Source organism: Salarias fasciatus, chromosome 3 (assembly GCF_902148845.1).
Source record: "Salarias fasciatus chromosome 3, fSalaFa1.1, whole genome shotgun sequence".
Classification (NCBI taxonomy): Eukaryota; Metazoa; Chordata; class Actinopteri; order Blenniiformes; family Blenniidae; genus Salarias; species Salarias fasciatus.
Window position 1 is genome coordinate 25,124,319 of NC_043747.1, and position 15,776 is coordinate 25,140,094.

The 15,776-nt window shown below is 47.5% G+C and overlaps 1 protein-coding gene across 1 annotated transcript; it reads right to left on the reverse strand.

Annotated features, from left to right (window-relative positions):
• Positions 1-555: 555 nt before the first annotated feature.
• On the reverse strand, positions 556-12,806 carry LOC115381230 (F-box/WD repeat-containing protein 7-like). The gene is made up of 13 exons (XM_030082504.1): positions 12,550-12,806; positions 9,849-9,931; positions 9,219-9,354; positions 8,353-8,487; positions 7,172-7,295; positions 6,130-6,251; positions 5,923-6,036; positions 4,862-5,043; positions 4,471-4,696; positions 4,283-4,349; positions 3,428-3,571; positions 3,193-3,342; positions 556-2,123 (listed from the first exon to the last, which is right to left on the reverse strand). The coding sequence occupies exons 1-13, from the start codon at positions 12,586-12,588 to the stop codon at positions 1,990-1,992; spliced, it is 1,656 nt and encodes a 551-aa protein (XP_029938364.1). The 5' UTR covers positions 12,589-12,806; the 3' UTR covers positions 556-1,989.
• Positions 12,807-15,776: the final 2,970 nt, after the last annotated feature.

Consider the following 15,776-nt stretch of genomic DNA (forward strand, 5'->3'; position numbering starts at 1 on the left):
ACCTGGACCACACGCTTCCTGCTGGCTTCTCTAGGTCAACAGAGTCAAACACATTTCAGTGGAGGGGCCACATTCAGCCCGATGTCATCTGGAGTGGACCGGACTGGTAAAACAGTGCCACAATAACCTTTACTATTAAAGCAGGGGTGTCAAACATGAGGCCTGTATTCCAAAACTGGCCCTCAAGAGGGGCCAATCAGGCCCAACCAAAGAAAACGTTTCTTTCTGCTCCTCTTGATCTTTCAGCAGAATATAATTCACGGTCGGTCTTGCAGTAGTCTTGCTCGTTGACAACGTGGGCACCGATGGCGCTCTCAACATACCTGCAGGTGGACGTAGAACTCATCAGGTCGTGTCAGAAGCTTTTACAGGTATGAACGGCGTTTTCTTAAAAGAAAGTCATGAATCGAAACAAATTAGACATCAGACAAGAATTTATTACAAAATCCTCTTTATTGGTTGATAGAGTCCTCCCTCCGCCCCCTCCCGACCATATTTCCTCTGTTTTCTTCTTATAAAAAGCTGAATATTTACATCCTCTTCGTATTTACAATCTGCTTCTCCACATTTTTTTTTTACATGATTACATGTTTTGGAGCCCCACAGCTGCAACAAGATCCACATTCCCGCCTGGAAAATACCACTTGTTGCCGTGGAAACGTCGCGCGGGACTCTCGCTTATATGCTGGAGGTGTTGCCTGGCAACCGCAGCTCTTTACATCATCATCGTGTTCGTCCTCGAAACATTTTTCATGTGGGGCGATTTGATAGCTAAAAAAAAAATAGAAAAACCGGAAGGAATTCAAGATCAAAGAAAGGCCAAAAAACAGATTTCAAACCAAAAAATAAAAGTTTTAATGCTGCAGTTTAGTGCAATTTTAAAAGCAGCGTTGAGGAAGTTTTAGAGTCGAGTAAGAAGAAACATTATTTAATTCTCGCAAATGAAAATCGAGTTTCTCATGATTGAATTTTAAAAGAAGGGGGCTCTTTGAAGCTGAAGTTGGTGTCACCATGATAATGATGTCACAAGGTAATGATGTCACCATGGCACTGATGTCACAACTGTGATGTCATTGCAATGATGAGGTCACAAAAATTTGTCTTTTTTTTCCAAATTGACAGATTTTTATATTTTTTGGGGGGAAACTTTTTTTTTTAATTAAAAATTAGAAGAAAATTTAAAATTTTCATTTGTAAAAAATAAAATACTTGCTGATTAGAACATTTTGTAACATTCCCTTAAAAACAAAATTGGGGTTTTTTTAGATGTTACTTTATAAGAAAACAAAATTTTAAGTAGTTTTTTTCAACAAGTCATCAGACAGATTAAAGAAACGTATCTTCTTGGTTGGAGGTGGGAGAAATCGTCATCTTGAACTAAACTGCAGCTTTAAACGTTTGTTTTTGGTGAAGCTGCTGATGTGAGGCTTTGCTTCCTCGCAGGATGAAACCAGAACATTCCCCGCTCCCGTGTTTTAATCGGCTACAGAACGCCACGACCTCAGAGAGACGAGAGTGGGAAAAAAAAAAGAGGCGTCACGCATTTGCGTATGTGTCGCCGCTCATGTGGCTCTGGCCGGGGAGATTTGGTAGATTCTGATTGGTTGGTCTGACTCGTTAGTTCAGCAGCAGTAGGAGTGAATGCCCTTGTTTACATTCACACGTTGTCATAGTAACCGTTTACAACTATCTTTTTTTGTTTTTGGTGTCCATTAAAGCATGAAACATTCATCTGTCGTCACCGTCTGAACCGGATATTTCACTTCCTGTTTGGTCGCTGAGGACCAATCAGGACGCAGCGTAACATTCACACCTGACAGCGAAGGAAAAACGGAAATGATCCAGTCTTGACTTTGGTCCCAAAAAAAAGTCACTTTCCAAAAGCTTTGTTGTAAAAAATAAATAAACCAGACAGTCCGATATCGGCGTCCTTCGTCTGGGTGCAATGGCGTCAGTCCTCGTCCTTCCTCCTCCTCCTCCTCCTCCTCCTCACTCGGTCTCCTTCTTCTTGTCCTCGAGGTCGAAGTCCAGCACGAGCAGTTTGGTCTCCTCGGTCCCGTTCCGGCTGCCGGCGGCGCACACCAGCCGGGTGTCGGACGCTCGGATTCTCCACACCACGCCGCCTGTTCACAAACCAAAAGCAACGTCTGGCTCCGTTCACATCAGGCGAAAAACACAGAACTGAGGGAATCTCTTGATAGCTAGACGCTGGGTAGTGCTCGGGAAAAGTCCACAGACATTGCTACTTGCGTCTAATGTTAAACTTACCGACACATCAGGTTGAATGAAAGACTTCCACCAATCGAATTTAGAAACATTTTCACCAAAATGTCTTTAAAGCTGGTCTAAATTCACTACAATCTAAACTGAAACTGCTTCAAAGGGACCCAGATACCATCTTCTGACAGGTCTGATCAAACATTCCTTCATGTATTTTAAAGTAAAACTGATTTTGAACTTGAATTTAACCAAATCTGAAATTTAATCAGTTTAAACATAAGACTTTCAAACTTAGTCTCGGAAAATTTAAAATCAGTCGAAGAAAAAGTAAAACCAGAACAAAACGGGTCTGAAAGAATCTAAAAATCATCTGTAACCAAATAAAACTGATCTAAAACCAGATTCAACTGGTCTAAAAAAAAGGTAAAACTGGTCTAAACCAGATAAATCTTTCCTAAAAGAAGATAGAAGTGGTGCAATAACAGAGTAAAGTCAAACAAAACCACATGAAACCAGTCTGACAACATTAGAAAAACTATCTAAAACCTAAAACGTAGAAAGAACTAGGAATACAGATAGAACTGCCCTAAAAGAAGATAAAACCGCTAAAACCAGATTAAACTAGTGTAAACCCCAATGAATCCATGTCTAAATGAGCAAGTTTTAAACAAGTACAATATAGAACCAGGGAGAAAAAAAACTACGGATAATCAACCCATAAAGTCGTCTGGCACTTTTCTAAAATTAAGGGTTTATTACCAATTAGTCTCCAATCAGCTAAAATCTGTCTGAATTGAAGTCAGTTTGTCCTTAACTCGTCTGAAACCAGTCCAGGAGCTAACTAGGTAGAACTAGCCTAATGGTTACTCATGCTGTGACTCTATTCTCAATATAGTCTAACACCACTCATGTAAATAAGATTTACAAAGCGCCTCAGTGGCCTGAGCTAAGCCCCTCCCCCTCCCTCCTGACCTGATCCCCGGCTCTGCAGCGCCACCACGTCCCGCAGCCAGGCTCCGGTCCGCAGGTCCCACAGTTTGACCGTCCCGTCGTCCGAGCTGGACAGAACCAGGCCGCGGCAGAACTGCAGGCAGGTCACGGCCGACTGGTGCTTGTTGGGCCCTGCGGGAGGCGGACACGTGGTCAGGGTCCTCGAAACGCCTGGCGCCGGGCCGGCCGCGCTCGCCGTCCCACGCCAGGGACTCACCTTGCAGCGTGTGCAGACACTGTCCCGTCCGGACGTCCCACACCCGGACCGTGGAGTCGGCGTTCCCGGACACCAGGACGTTGTCGCGCAGCTCCATGCCGCTGGTCAGCGACTGGTGGCCCGTCAGCGTGTGGATGCAGCCACCTGGGACAGGACATGGCCGGAGGCGTCAGATCAGCACCGTCACGCTGCACTATGTTCAGAACTAGCCCGAAACCAGTCCGCAGTTCCTCTTCCGGTCCCGAATCAGTCCAGCATAAATATAAAAGCAGCGCACCAACAGGTTCCGAAGTTTAAAATATTCAGTTTGTTTTTCGACTCTGATCTAACAGATTTACATTTTTGACTGGGTTGAGATTTGCTGTTGAGTTTGTAATTTGCTTTGGACCTGGCGTTAGACTAGTTCTTTAACCCGGGTTTATGCTGGTCTCGAAATCATTCTTTAACCCGGGTTTAGATGGTTTCCTCATCGTTTTCTACTTTGTTCTTTGACCTGGTTGAAGACTACTTCCAGACCAGTCTGTGCCTGGTATTTGGACAACTTCTGGACCCATTTAGAACTGTTCTTTGGAAAACTTCTCAACTCATTTGGACCTAGTCTTTGGCCTACTTCCAGAAAAGTTTGTACCTGATCTTTGGACTACTTCTGGACCCATTTGGACATGGCCTACCGACGGATTTCAGACCCCATTAGACTTGATCTTTGAAGTACTTCAGGATTGGTTTGTACCTGGTCTTTGGACTATTCCCTGAAAGGCTTGTACCTGGTCTTAGGACTACTTCTGGACCTGTTTGGACCTGGTCTTCATTTTAGTATCTGCAAGCGTTAACCTTCTGGAAGTCTGTTGTCTCTACCTGTCTCAGCGTCCCAGACTCTGATGGAAGTGTCCAACGAGCCGCTGACCACAAACACACCGTCGAACTGCAAAGAGACGAGGAAATGATGAGATACCACAACCAAAACAAGGTGTGTGTGTGTCTGTGTGTGTGTGTGTGTGTGTGTGTGTGTGTGTGTGTGTGTGTGTGTGTGTGTGTGTGTTCACCTGCAGCGAGTACACTCTGTTGGTGTGTCCCTGCAGCGTGTGCAGACACACCTCCGTCTCGGGGTCCCACACCTTCACCATGTAGTCGTACCCGCCCGACACCACGCGGCGCCCGTCGAACTGGACGCAGCGCACCGCCGCCACGTGGCCCGTCAGCACGTGCTCGCAGCGGCCCGTCGACACGTCCCACACCCGCAGCGTGGTGTCCCGGGACCCCGACACCACCCTGAGGACGGGACGCCACAGCACTGCCTCACTCTCTCACCTGATTGGTCAACTCTGCCTCATCCTGTGTGTGTGTCTGGATTTAATGAATCAACGGTGTGCTGGTTGCCATAGAGACCGCTACATGTTGAGTATTAAAGTGTGTGTGTGTGTGAGTGTTTTTTACCGGTTGCCGTGGAGATGCATGCAGCGCACGGTGGACGTGTGTCCGTACAGCGTGTGCACGCACTCGCCGCTCTCGGCGTCCCACACTCGCAGCGTCCTGTCGGTGGAGCCGCTGATCACCGTGGCGACCGTCATCTGACTGCACCACACGCCGCCGGTGTGGCCGTTCAGCGTGCGCAGACACTGTGACAAACGCAAAGATTCCGTCGTCAGACTGTCCGCCTCGCGCTGCTGAGCAACAGATTTTTAATTTTTTGTCGTGTTTCTGAGTGAAAGTTGAGACGAAAGAAAAATGAAAGCCGAAATGGATGTGTGTGTAAAAGTACTATCTACACACACACACTGACATGACAGCAGGTTCACCTTGAAGGTGTTTGTTGCCATGGTAACAGGGGGGAACTTCGCCGTGGCGACGGTTGCTGGAAGACGCCGCGTTCCGCCCACCGCTAATAAAGTTCATTTAAATGCGGCTGCCTGCGGCGTCTCAAGGAGACGACGGGAAGCGCACGCCTGGCCGCCGTCGCCGCGGACGACGTGTGTGTGTGTGTGTGCGTGTGTGTGTGTGTGTGTGTGTGTGTGTGTGTCTGTTTGTCTGTGTGTGTATATATACTCCAGGACGCTCCCTGCTAACAAAACGCATGTTTCAATCCTTGCGGAGAGTGTTACAAGAAACACATGCACGCTTTGTACACGTGCTCAACCACACACACCCACACACACCCACACACACACACACACACACAAGCAGGTTTAGACACACAATCCAGCAGGTGTGTCTGATTCAGGAATGTTCCACCGAAACTGGACTGACATACCAACCAGATCCTGTGTGTGTGTGTGTGTGTGTGTGTGTGTGTGTGTGTGTGTGTAAGACAGAAAGAGTGATTCACTGCCTCATTCAGTTCAGAGTTTTGAATGAAGCTCACTTGTTCAAGAAAAGACTGAAATGTGTCCGAGAGTCAGTGTTGTGTGTGGTTCTACAGAAGGCCGTCTGCGCCGTGTTGACACACAAACACCAGTTCAGGCGGGTCGACCTCCAGCGGGGGAGATCGTCACGGTTACCTTGCCGGTGATGGCGGACCAGACCTTGAGCGTGTTGTCGTCGGAGCCGCTGACGATCAGGTCGCCGCTGAACTGCAGGCAGGTGATGACGTGGTCGTCGTGGCCCTTCAGGACCTGCAGGCAGAGCGCGGCGGGCGGTCAGACGTGTTCACGTGCGCAGTGTACGCCGGCGGGGGTGGGGGGGGTTCTGGCCGAGAGAGAGAGTACCATGGGCTCCCGGGCGTCGCCCTTCCTCCAGTTGGTCTCAATGCGGTGCTGTCGGATGTACACCGACTTCCACGGGCTGAGCGCACACTTAGTGCGAGCAGACGACGCACACTCGGACACGCCTGAGAGGAGAGGACGAGAGATGAGACAAGACTGACATTCAACATGTGAAATTAATAGAAATGTCCAGCGATGATTCTGGATGCTGTGGTTGCCATGGCGATAGAAGACCGGCGTTCCATGAGGAGAGACGTGTTCTTGAAACCATTCTAGAAGAACAGCGTGTTAAACTGAAACCGTCGGGATGCTAATGGTGCTGGTGATAATTAGCCCTGATTATGGGGGTGATGAGCTGAGCCAGTTAGCGCTAGCGTCATTAGCACGACCGCGGCGCGATGCTAGGCCGCCTCATTGGTATGACTGCTGAGTGCTGGCAGCGTGTCTCCACTGACTGGCAGCATGCCCAGACACACATACACACACACACACACACACACACACACACACACACACACACACACACACACGCACACGCACACACACTTAGAGCCACTGCATTGCGCTGACTGAAGAAGGGCTGTCGGTGTGTGTGTGTGTGTGTGTGTGTGTGTGTGTGTGTGTGTGTGTGTGTGTGTGTGTGTGTGTGTTTAGCTGTGTTTGCATGTTCCTCCATTCTTTCAAAATAAAGGCGTGAACACTGCGCCATTTCAGGTGCCATTGGGCCTCGTTTACATGACAGTTTCAAGTGGAAACACTGGCACTAACATTTTAAAAATGATGTCTGTTTCCCTGGAAATGGGGAAATAAAAAAGTTGTGCTTTGGGAGGTGTTTTCGAAAAGTGTTCTCAGCTGTGTTTTCAGTGACTCCGTTGTTGTGTAAACAGACGCTCAAAACTCTACTATAAACTGAAGATCTCATCATGTAGCAGAGACATGAAGGACAGGACGACAACAGAACGGCCACTCAGAGCCAGTAGAACTATTCTTTTTACACGTGGTTGAGTGGTCGGCGTCCTTGCTTCAGTGAGTGTTGGGCTCGTACCTTCCTCTCGGCACTTCTCCCTCCACAGCAGGTTGTCCTCGGCCAGGATCCTCCAGTAGCGGCAGGTCTGGGCGGCCTGCAGCAGGTCTCTGGGCGCCAGGAAGGTCAGCACGTACAGGGCCAGCTGCCAACAGCAGCACAACACCAACCTTTACACCTCCGCTCCCTTCGCTCCAACCATCAGAGATCTTCTGTTGAGCTTTGGCTAGCGTCACTGCTAATATTTAACATCAAGTAGTAATGGTATCTTGCAGTCTGTTATGACCATACTGGACATAGATAAATCCAGAAACAGCAAGTGCCGGATATCCACTGTTTGCTAGCATTATGAAAATGAACGAGAATCAACGCAGACCATTAGGTTATTTTCTCTTTGACACCACATTTAACTAGAATATGAAATTAGTGGAAGTTACATAATCTATTCCTCAACAACCCAACAGCTATATTTAGGTTAGTTTTGCATATGTTTATGTAATATACATCTATATTTTACACATGTTTCAGTCATATTTTATTCTATGTGAGATTTTGGTCAACGTATCAAATACAAAAAGATAAATAAGCATGTTTTTTTTCTTACTTAAAAAAAACATTTGAAAAAAATCTTAAAATATTTCCTAATGACATGCATTTTTCCATTTCCCATGGCAGTGCGACATAACGTCAAAGAGCAATGCTAGATTGTATTTTATTTCATTGCCTCCATTACCAATGGAAAACACGCAAAGAAATTACAAAATTGCAGAGATTGAGCTGAAGTAGAAACCTGTGAGTTAGCTAAATGACGTTAGCTCCAAAGGCTACATGGTTTCTCGGTGGGAAATTGTAAAAGCTGATGAGGACAAACAGGTTCTCTGTACACTCCTGAAACATCTGACCTATATAAGCTGCGGTGATAGCTCCAGGGCTAACCCCTCCTAGCTTAGGAAGACAAACGGAAGAACAGCAGCAGCCTAAATGGTACAAATCTGAGCTAGCATGTGTTAGCCAGGCACAGGAGCCTCTTCATATCTCTAGAAAAGCTGTGAACACTTAGAGCGTGCAGCTTTGTTTAAACTGACTGAATCCAGCTGAAATAAGACTGCGGCCCCTTGATATTCTCTTCCCTCTCAGCAGTTTTCTGCTCTCGGTATCTCTCGAGCAGCTGTGAACCCTGCGGTGTGGGATGTGGTTGGTACCTCTTTGGGCAGCAGGGATATGAAGTCTCTCTGGAACTGCGGTTCGATCACCTGCATCACGTGCTTCACCTGGCTGGTCTCACACCTGTCGATCAGCTCGTCCAGAGCCAGGAGGCGTTCGGGGCCGCTCCACGCCTGAGGGGGGGGAAGACACACACTCTTTCACACACCTGATCCGACACGACCCAACACGTTTCACCTGCACTGCACCACACTTTGAAAATAACGCAAAGAACGAGGCAAAGCTAAAAGGTAAAACCCTGCTAATCAAACACAGATCACGCTGAAGCCCCGTTTATAGGATGAGGCAAAACTTTGGATCTTTGTTCCTGTGTTCTTCTTCATCACTGTGATTTCTTTCCCTTTGGTTCAGTCCAATTCGAATCGCGTGCTTTGTTTCCCTGACATCGTATGCACTTCATAGCTTGAAGCAGAAAGCCATATTTGTGTGTGTTTGTACTTGTACGTTGTCTGTGTGTTTCCCCCCCCCCCCCTTCAGTTACATAAGAGCCGCTCGGAGGCATCTCTCGATCCGCGACTCTGTTTGTGTGCAGCGAGCGGAAGAAACCGGCGCACTTTTACCAAAACGCAGAAAAGCACTGCAGGACAGCCTGCTGCGTCTCTGAACACATGAATGAACACCGCTCTGAAAGTCAACAACCTGTTGGCTTCATCAAAGCTTCCTGACTAGAAACACACCGATACTGGTGGAGAATCTGTTTATTTTGCAGGGAAGAAATGATGTGTAAACGGAGCATCGGGATCAGTGAAAACTTGGTGTTTTTTCTTTTTCTGGATAATTCTCTGAAGGTTTTCAGTGAAACTTTACCACAAACATGAGGTTGAATGAGTGTGAATGAGCCGACCTGGAAGGTGTGGAGCCAGTCCTGCAGGCCGGACGGAGGCGGGCCGGAGGTGACGCGCCGCCGCTGAGCCGAATGCCCATTGGCTAGCCGCAGGTCGCCGAACGTGGTGGGCGTGGCCTGAACCAGGCTGGACGGACTGCGGAGAAACAGAAGGTGACGACTTTGAGCAACAGCAGTGACGTACGCACACCAAACGGAATCAAACCGTCGGCTTAGTTTACCACCATCACCGATGTTCACTTCCAGGTAGACACACGTCTAATAATGTTCTTTAAGTCCCTGTGCGCTACACTAGGTGGGCATGTTGAGCCACTTTAGCATCAGCAGTTCAGACGTTAACGAATATTAGTACTTTTTATCATTATTTTACCCTCATCTCTAAAATACTCAGTACTCAGTACACGGTGAAAGCCGTGTACTATACGGTGTGATGGTCCTTATTTAACGGTAATTTAACGGTAATTTGCAGATTTTAGTGAGTTTTACCAACGGCGCAACAAAATCTTATAGGGAAACATCAAGATTGATGTTTTTGACTGATTCTTTTCATTATCTGAGGCTATATTGATTTTAATTGAACAAAAATATCCCATAATACTTCTGAAAACGGAGGCTACTGTCGGTGTTTACCTGAGGTATCCGTTGCCTTTGCAGTGCTTCTTCCCTGAAGGGAACGGCCGGCCGTCTGGACCATGATCCAACTTCCTCTTCATCTGGAGGTGCAGAGAGACAGAGAGGAAGACACTGGTTAAAAGAGACAACCCTCACTAAATTATGGTCCTGACTTCACTGACCAATCAAAATCCAGGTGCCGTTACTGTCAAGGCGGACTGTTTTGTACCAAATTAGAAGATGTTTGCTAAGTTAAGACTTGAAGTCACCTTTGAGAGACACTCCCTGAGACATACTCCTTACAGAGTAACTAGCATGAAGTCACCATGACTTTGCCATTGAATCAAATCTGATTCTTCACGTCTGAGTGTGAAGAGTTGATAAAAATATTATCTATTAATCTTCTATAGTTTGATCCAGCTGAGGATCACTGAGGGTCATGGACCAGTCCACCACAGGACAAACACAAACACAGATCTTCACACTTTCCCACCCACACACACACAAACACATTTAGAGTCACAAATGAACCTCAAACCAACACAGACCACACAATAAGCCCCACAAGTTGACAGTTAAGAGAAACTGCATCTGATAAGAACTGAGGTCAAACTGAAAGGGTTTACTCTGGAGTTCACGGAAACATTTAAAATCAAGGATTTCCAGGTAACAGAGGTTCCAGAAAATGTCCGTCCTGATTGTGAAAGTTGAAATTACCACAAGTCAGGAGCTCTGAAGGTGACAGTGTCATCACTCATGCTGGACAGTCTGTGTGACGGAGGAATCAAGACAAGCTGTCCGAGAGGAATCTGTGGATTTCTGGGGCGCGGTGCGCCACCGGTGAGCCTGAACCGCAGAGCGCGGCTGCTGAGTAACAGAAAGGCCTGGACTCCGAGGCCTGAGTCAGCCTGCAGCCCCTCCGCCGGGTGTCTGTGCCGTCTCGTGGTGAATGGATGCAGGAATGCAGAAAATCAGAGGAATGTCGCTGGTGCAGCGCTGGTCCAAAATAGAGCAGCACGCGTTGCTAACCGGCTGCCACACACACACACACACACACACATAGTAAGGAGGAGGCAGCATGTGTGTGTGTGTGTGCGTTCCTCCAATTATAACCCAAGAACATACTTGTGCATCTCCGAGCCGATTTCATTCAGAACACACAGCCGCAACAAAACCGTGATAATCTGCTTCCTATTTTCTGACGGAGCCGACGGCCTCGAGTGCCACATGTGGCGTCTGTGTGGATCTGATTAAGCCAGAAAGGACAAACTTCACTTTGAGGGGTTGAAAAGCAGCAGAATGTGTTTACTGTAGGAGACAGAACATCTGGGTTCACATCTGCAGGTTAGATTCAAAGCTAGCTTCTCACACCGAACTCGATGCCGTTTTAGCCGGATTTACTGATTTACTGCTGTAATTCGTACTTAATAGATGTGTGGACGCTAATAATGGTCTTTTCTTAAGCTTTAATGCTGCAGCTCAGACCTGTAAACACAAACAAGTTGTGTTGTTGTACTTGAGAATAATCTTAACCGCTCATTTTCAAGGACTTTACCATCTTGGGATACTCTTCTCTAGGTGCTGCAAAGTCTTGCTCTTGTCTTAGGAAGCTCTGGTCTTCGTCTAGACTCTGTTTGGGCCCCGCAAACTCTTGGTCTTGCCATGGTCTTAGGATGTTGTGGTCTTGGTCTTGAGTTGGTCTAGGTTCTACAAAGTCTTGGTCTTGATTTGGGATACTCTGGTCTTGGTCTAGACTCATTCTCGGTCATGCAAAGTCTTGGTCTTGCCATGGTCTAAAGATGTTCTGGTCTTGGTCTTGACTCAGTCTCTTCTGTACAAGCTCAGTAGATGGACAATAAGAACCATGTTTTCCTCCAGAGAGTCATGACTCCCAGTCCATATTGTCCTGGTCCTGGTCTCAGTCCAGATTCTCCTGGTATTGGTCCCAGTTCATATTTTCCTGGACTTGGTAGTTTTAGTGTGGACAGTCAACATAATAACAATCCAACTTGGTGTTCTGTCCATACGAATGTCTGCATTCTCTCATCATTAGTTTATGGTGTACTGTTCTCTGCAGCATGTGTGTGTTTTATTACAAAAACAACCAACAGCGCCAACGAGTGGACGACATGTAATTTGTGTTAATTTCAGAACTGCAGCAATTTCTGTGGATATCATTTTCAAAATGAATAAATGCAAAACATCTGAAACAAAAAACACAATGTATTTTCAGACGTTTCAATGGGGCCCGAATCTTGTTTAAAAATATCAACTTTTTCAAGGTTTTAAGACAAATGGTTGATTTTAATGTTGACACTGTCATAATGCACCCATGCAGCAGTCATGTTTCAAAGGTTACTCTGGCCTCTGGCTCATCCATGAAACTGGCTGCATTAAAACGACTTTCACACCCTGGATGTTGTTTTATTGAACATCACGTGGAGCCATGGTCTGCTGCAGGTTTCCCTTCATGGCTGCAGGATGATGACAGTCGCTCGTGCGCTGGGTGGACGGACGACAGGGCGAGGGGGGAAAAAAAACGCATTGAATGAGTTGCGTCCGTCTTCCTGCCGGTTCCGCAGTGGTCCACGCGCGCACGCAGAGAAACGCCTCGTCATCCCGGCGGTGCACGAGCCCGAGCGGGTTTCTGCGGGAAACCCAGCCCTAATTTTTTTTTAATTAATTAAATTTTTTTTTTTTTTTTTTTTTTTTTACTCACTTTATAGAAGATGAGCTTCAAGGTGCCGTAGAAACCCATGGTGTCCTCCTCCTCTGCTCCGGCAGCCTCCCGGACAGCGACACGGAAAAGCACGTCCCGAATTCACCGACTAATCCACAGAAAATGTCGCGGTTTGAAAATCAGAGACGAGAAATAAGAAGGAATCCGGACGATCAGAGCGCGTGACGTCAGAGTTCCATCCGGCCGGTCGGTCGGTCCGGGCTTCAGTGCGGAGAGGAGCTCGTGCTGCTGCTGCTGCTGCTGCTGCTGCTGCTGCTTCACGAGCCTCCGTGGAGGACTGCCTGCCTCTCTCCCCCTCCCTCTGTGTGTGTGTGTGTGTGTGTGTGTGTGTACAGTGTGTGTGTCTCCCTCCCCCTCTCTCTCTCTCTCTCTCTCCAGGAGTGTAGCAGTCTGTGCCTATCACCTGGAGGACAGTGGCAGCTGTGGCATGGTGGTGCAGTGGTTTGCTTGCCTCGCAGCGGAACGGGGCGTGGGTTCGATTCCGGATCTGGTCTTTCTGTTTTGGGGTTTGCAGGTTTCTGACGGTTTGTTTACACATATCAGTGATGTATGGAGTCACTGAAAACACAACTTTATGAAAACACAACGAGTGTGTCCCAGTGTAAACGGGGATATGTAACTATTTGGAAAGGCTCCGTCTCCAAGGCGTCCTCTCCAGTGGCTCTTCAGTCCCTCTGTAGCGGCTCCATGAAGCCTAAACAACATGATACGTGAATAAACATTTAACTTATTTTGAAATTATTATATGATTCGTGGCTTTCGGTTCAAAAAGGTGCAATAAAATTGGGAAAAATAGCTAAAACCACAAGAAATGGCAAAAAAAAAAAAAAAGATAGATTAGCTTAAAAGTCTGAAATGTCTCCAATTTCTAACATAAGTAAATTAATTATGGTAGGAAAAAAAGCATAAAAAACTGGTTAAAAACAGATAAAATGGCTACAATTTCAAAACTCAACAAAAAAGCTCAAAAATAGTTCAAATCAGGTACAAAAATAGGTTAAATTTGATAAAAGGGTCTATTCTAAACGGTAGTTAATACATCATAAAGGCATCTTAAGATATAGTTTTTGTTTGTGCATTAAAACCATGAGCTGCATTCGCCTCATGTTAATGGTTACATGTTCTTTATGGCTCCAGAACAGCTTGACTTGACAGTAAGCCACTAAAATGGCTCTTTTGGCCATAAAGGCTGCAGAAGAAGAGTGAAGACGGAGCGAGCGAGTCAACGACTTTACCATCCCTGAAAGAAGAAAGGCCAGACAGACCACAGGTAGCGGCGGAAGACAGCCGCCCGGCGGGGGTTCAGCGCAGGTCACACCGTTCTCACAACTGACTGACCCGAGAGGTCAGCAGGCTGGACGTCCTGCAGGAGGAGGAGGAGGAGGAGGAGGAGGAGGAGGAGGAAGGGTCACGCCTCCGGCCTCAGCCCGGACACAAACATCTGTCTCGGCTGTCCTCGCGATGCGTTCGCTTGCATCGCACAAACCTGATCACAAACACAGAAGCATTTTTGGCATCGATCTTACAACGTTGCCATATAAACGTGAAACTTCTTTCAAACAAAAATGCGAAAACGATGCGTTTCTGGTTGGAGCGTTGCCATGGAAACGAGGTCGAGTTCACTTCCTCCTCGTGCTCGCCTCTCTGTTTCCACGCCGCCATGAATCCAGGTTCAACATCTTCCTCCGTCTGCTTCCAGACTCTTTTTTTTTGGACTTGATTCATTTTGAATGCGTGAAGCTGAACTTTGAGCAGATGAAGTCATAAGAAATGAGACGGTAAAATATTTGTTTCTGCCTTTCAGTATTCCTGAAACGTGCAGCTGGAGGTTTTTCTTCTGTAACACCTTCACGGATTTTTTTTTTCTGCATCAACAGCAGGAACAAGGAGTCCTGCAGCATCTTAAAGAGACAGGAAACACTTCCACAGAACCCCCGACGTGGACGTGTGACGAGACGCTGTGTGAACCTGCAGCTTCTCCTCCCCCCCCCCCCCCCGGTATGCAGAGTCCTCCCCTGTGTGTGTGTTCTGCATTAAAAGCAGCCCGTTCCCACGCTCTGCAGGGCTCCCGGTGCGGCCCGTGCCGCCGTAGCGCTGCTTTACGAGGGGTCACGCGAAGACGCCGCCGTGATGCTGATCGCAGTGGCTAACAGCTCTTCTGCTCACGCATGAATAACAAACATGGCGTCCTCCAGAGTGGCTGGACTCCCAGTTCATATCCCAGCATCCGATTCATCAGCTGTCCATGTGAATGTCGGGTAATCTCCGTTGTTAATGTTCAGAGTGTATTGTTCTCGGCAGTGTGTGTGTGTGTGTGTGTGTGGTTTCGTGACAAAAACAACCAACAGCGCCAACTAATGGACCAACATGAAAACTGAATCGTTATTCAGTGTTTCCTCGGAGATAACTACTGTCAGACATGGGAAAGCCAGAAAACCACTTCAAACAACACACACACTTCAAAGAGCGAGGCAGATGTGTGTGTGTGTGTGTGTGTGTGTGTGTGTGTGTGTGTGTGTGTGTGTGTGTGTGTGTGTGTGTGTGTGTTGGCTGACTTATCCCACAAGTGTGTGAAAAATCAATGGCGTGAGAGCGGATCAGAGGAATGTGTGAGAGATTGATTTCCAGCAGACGAGGCTTGGTGGCGGCGGCGCTCGCTCCGCCCTGCATCCTCTCTCCTCTCAACCAAGCAAGCAGCGGCAACAAGGTCAGAGGTCACCTGCCTCAGAGCCTGCTGCTAGATGGGTAATTTCACCGGGCTGCAGGAATAGTCAATAGTTCCACATGATGAAGAGTTTGGGGGCTCACACACCAGCGATGCTAACATGCGACATGCCAAGCATTTGGGGGCGGGGCAAAGAAATCTTTGGACTTTAGGGCGGAAAATAAACACGACCGACGAGTTTCATGCAATCTCAACCGATTCTTCGACGCCGCCTAGTGCTATGACTGAGTGGTCGGCACAGCGGTATGTGTTAGCCTTTATCCGCTCCTACTGGAACGGCGAACAAATTAGGAACGGCGAACATTCTTGTGTGGTTTTTCACACTGTGCGACATCATCGTGTGGACTGGACGGAATGGACGGCGCTGCAGCACAGAGGCTTTAAATAAGCTGTCCGGAGTGTGCGAGCGATCAATTAAACATGACACCTGCGCCAAAAGGCAACCGCGGTCTGCGGCGACGGAGGCGGCGAGCGGCGGTCA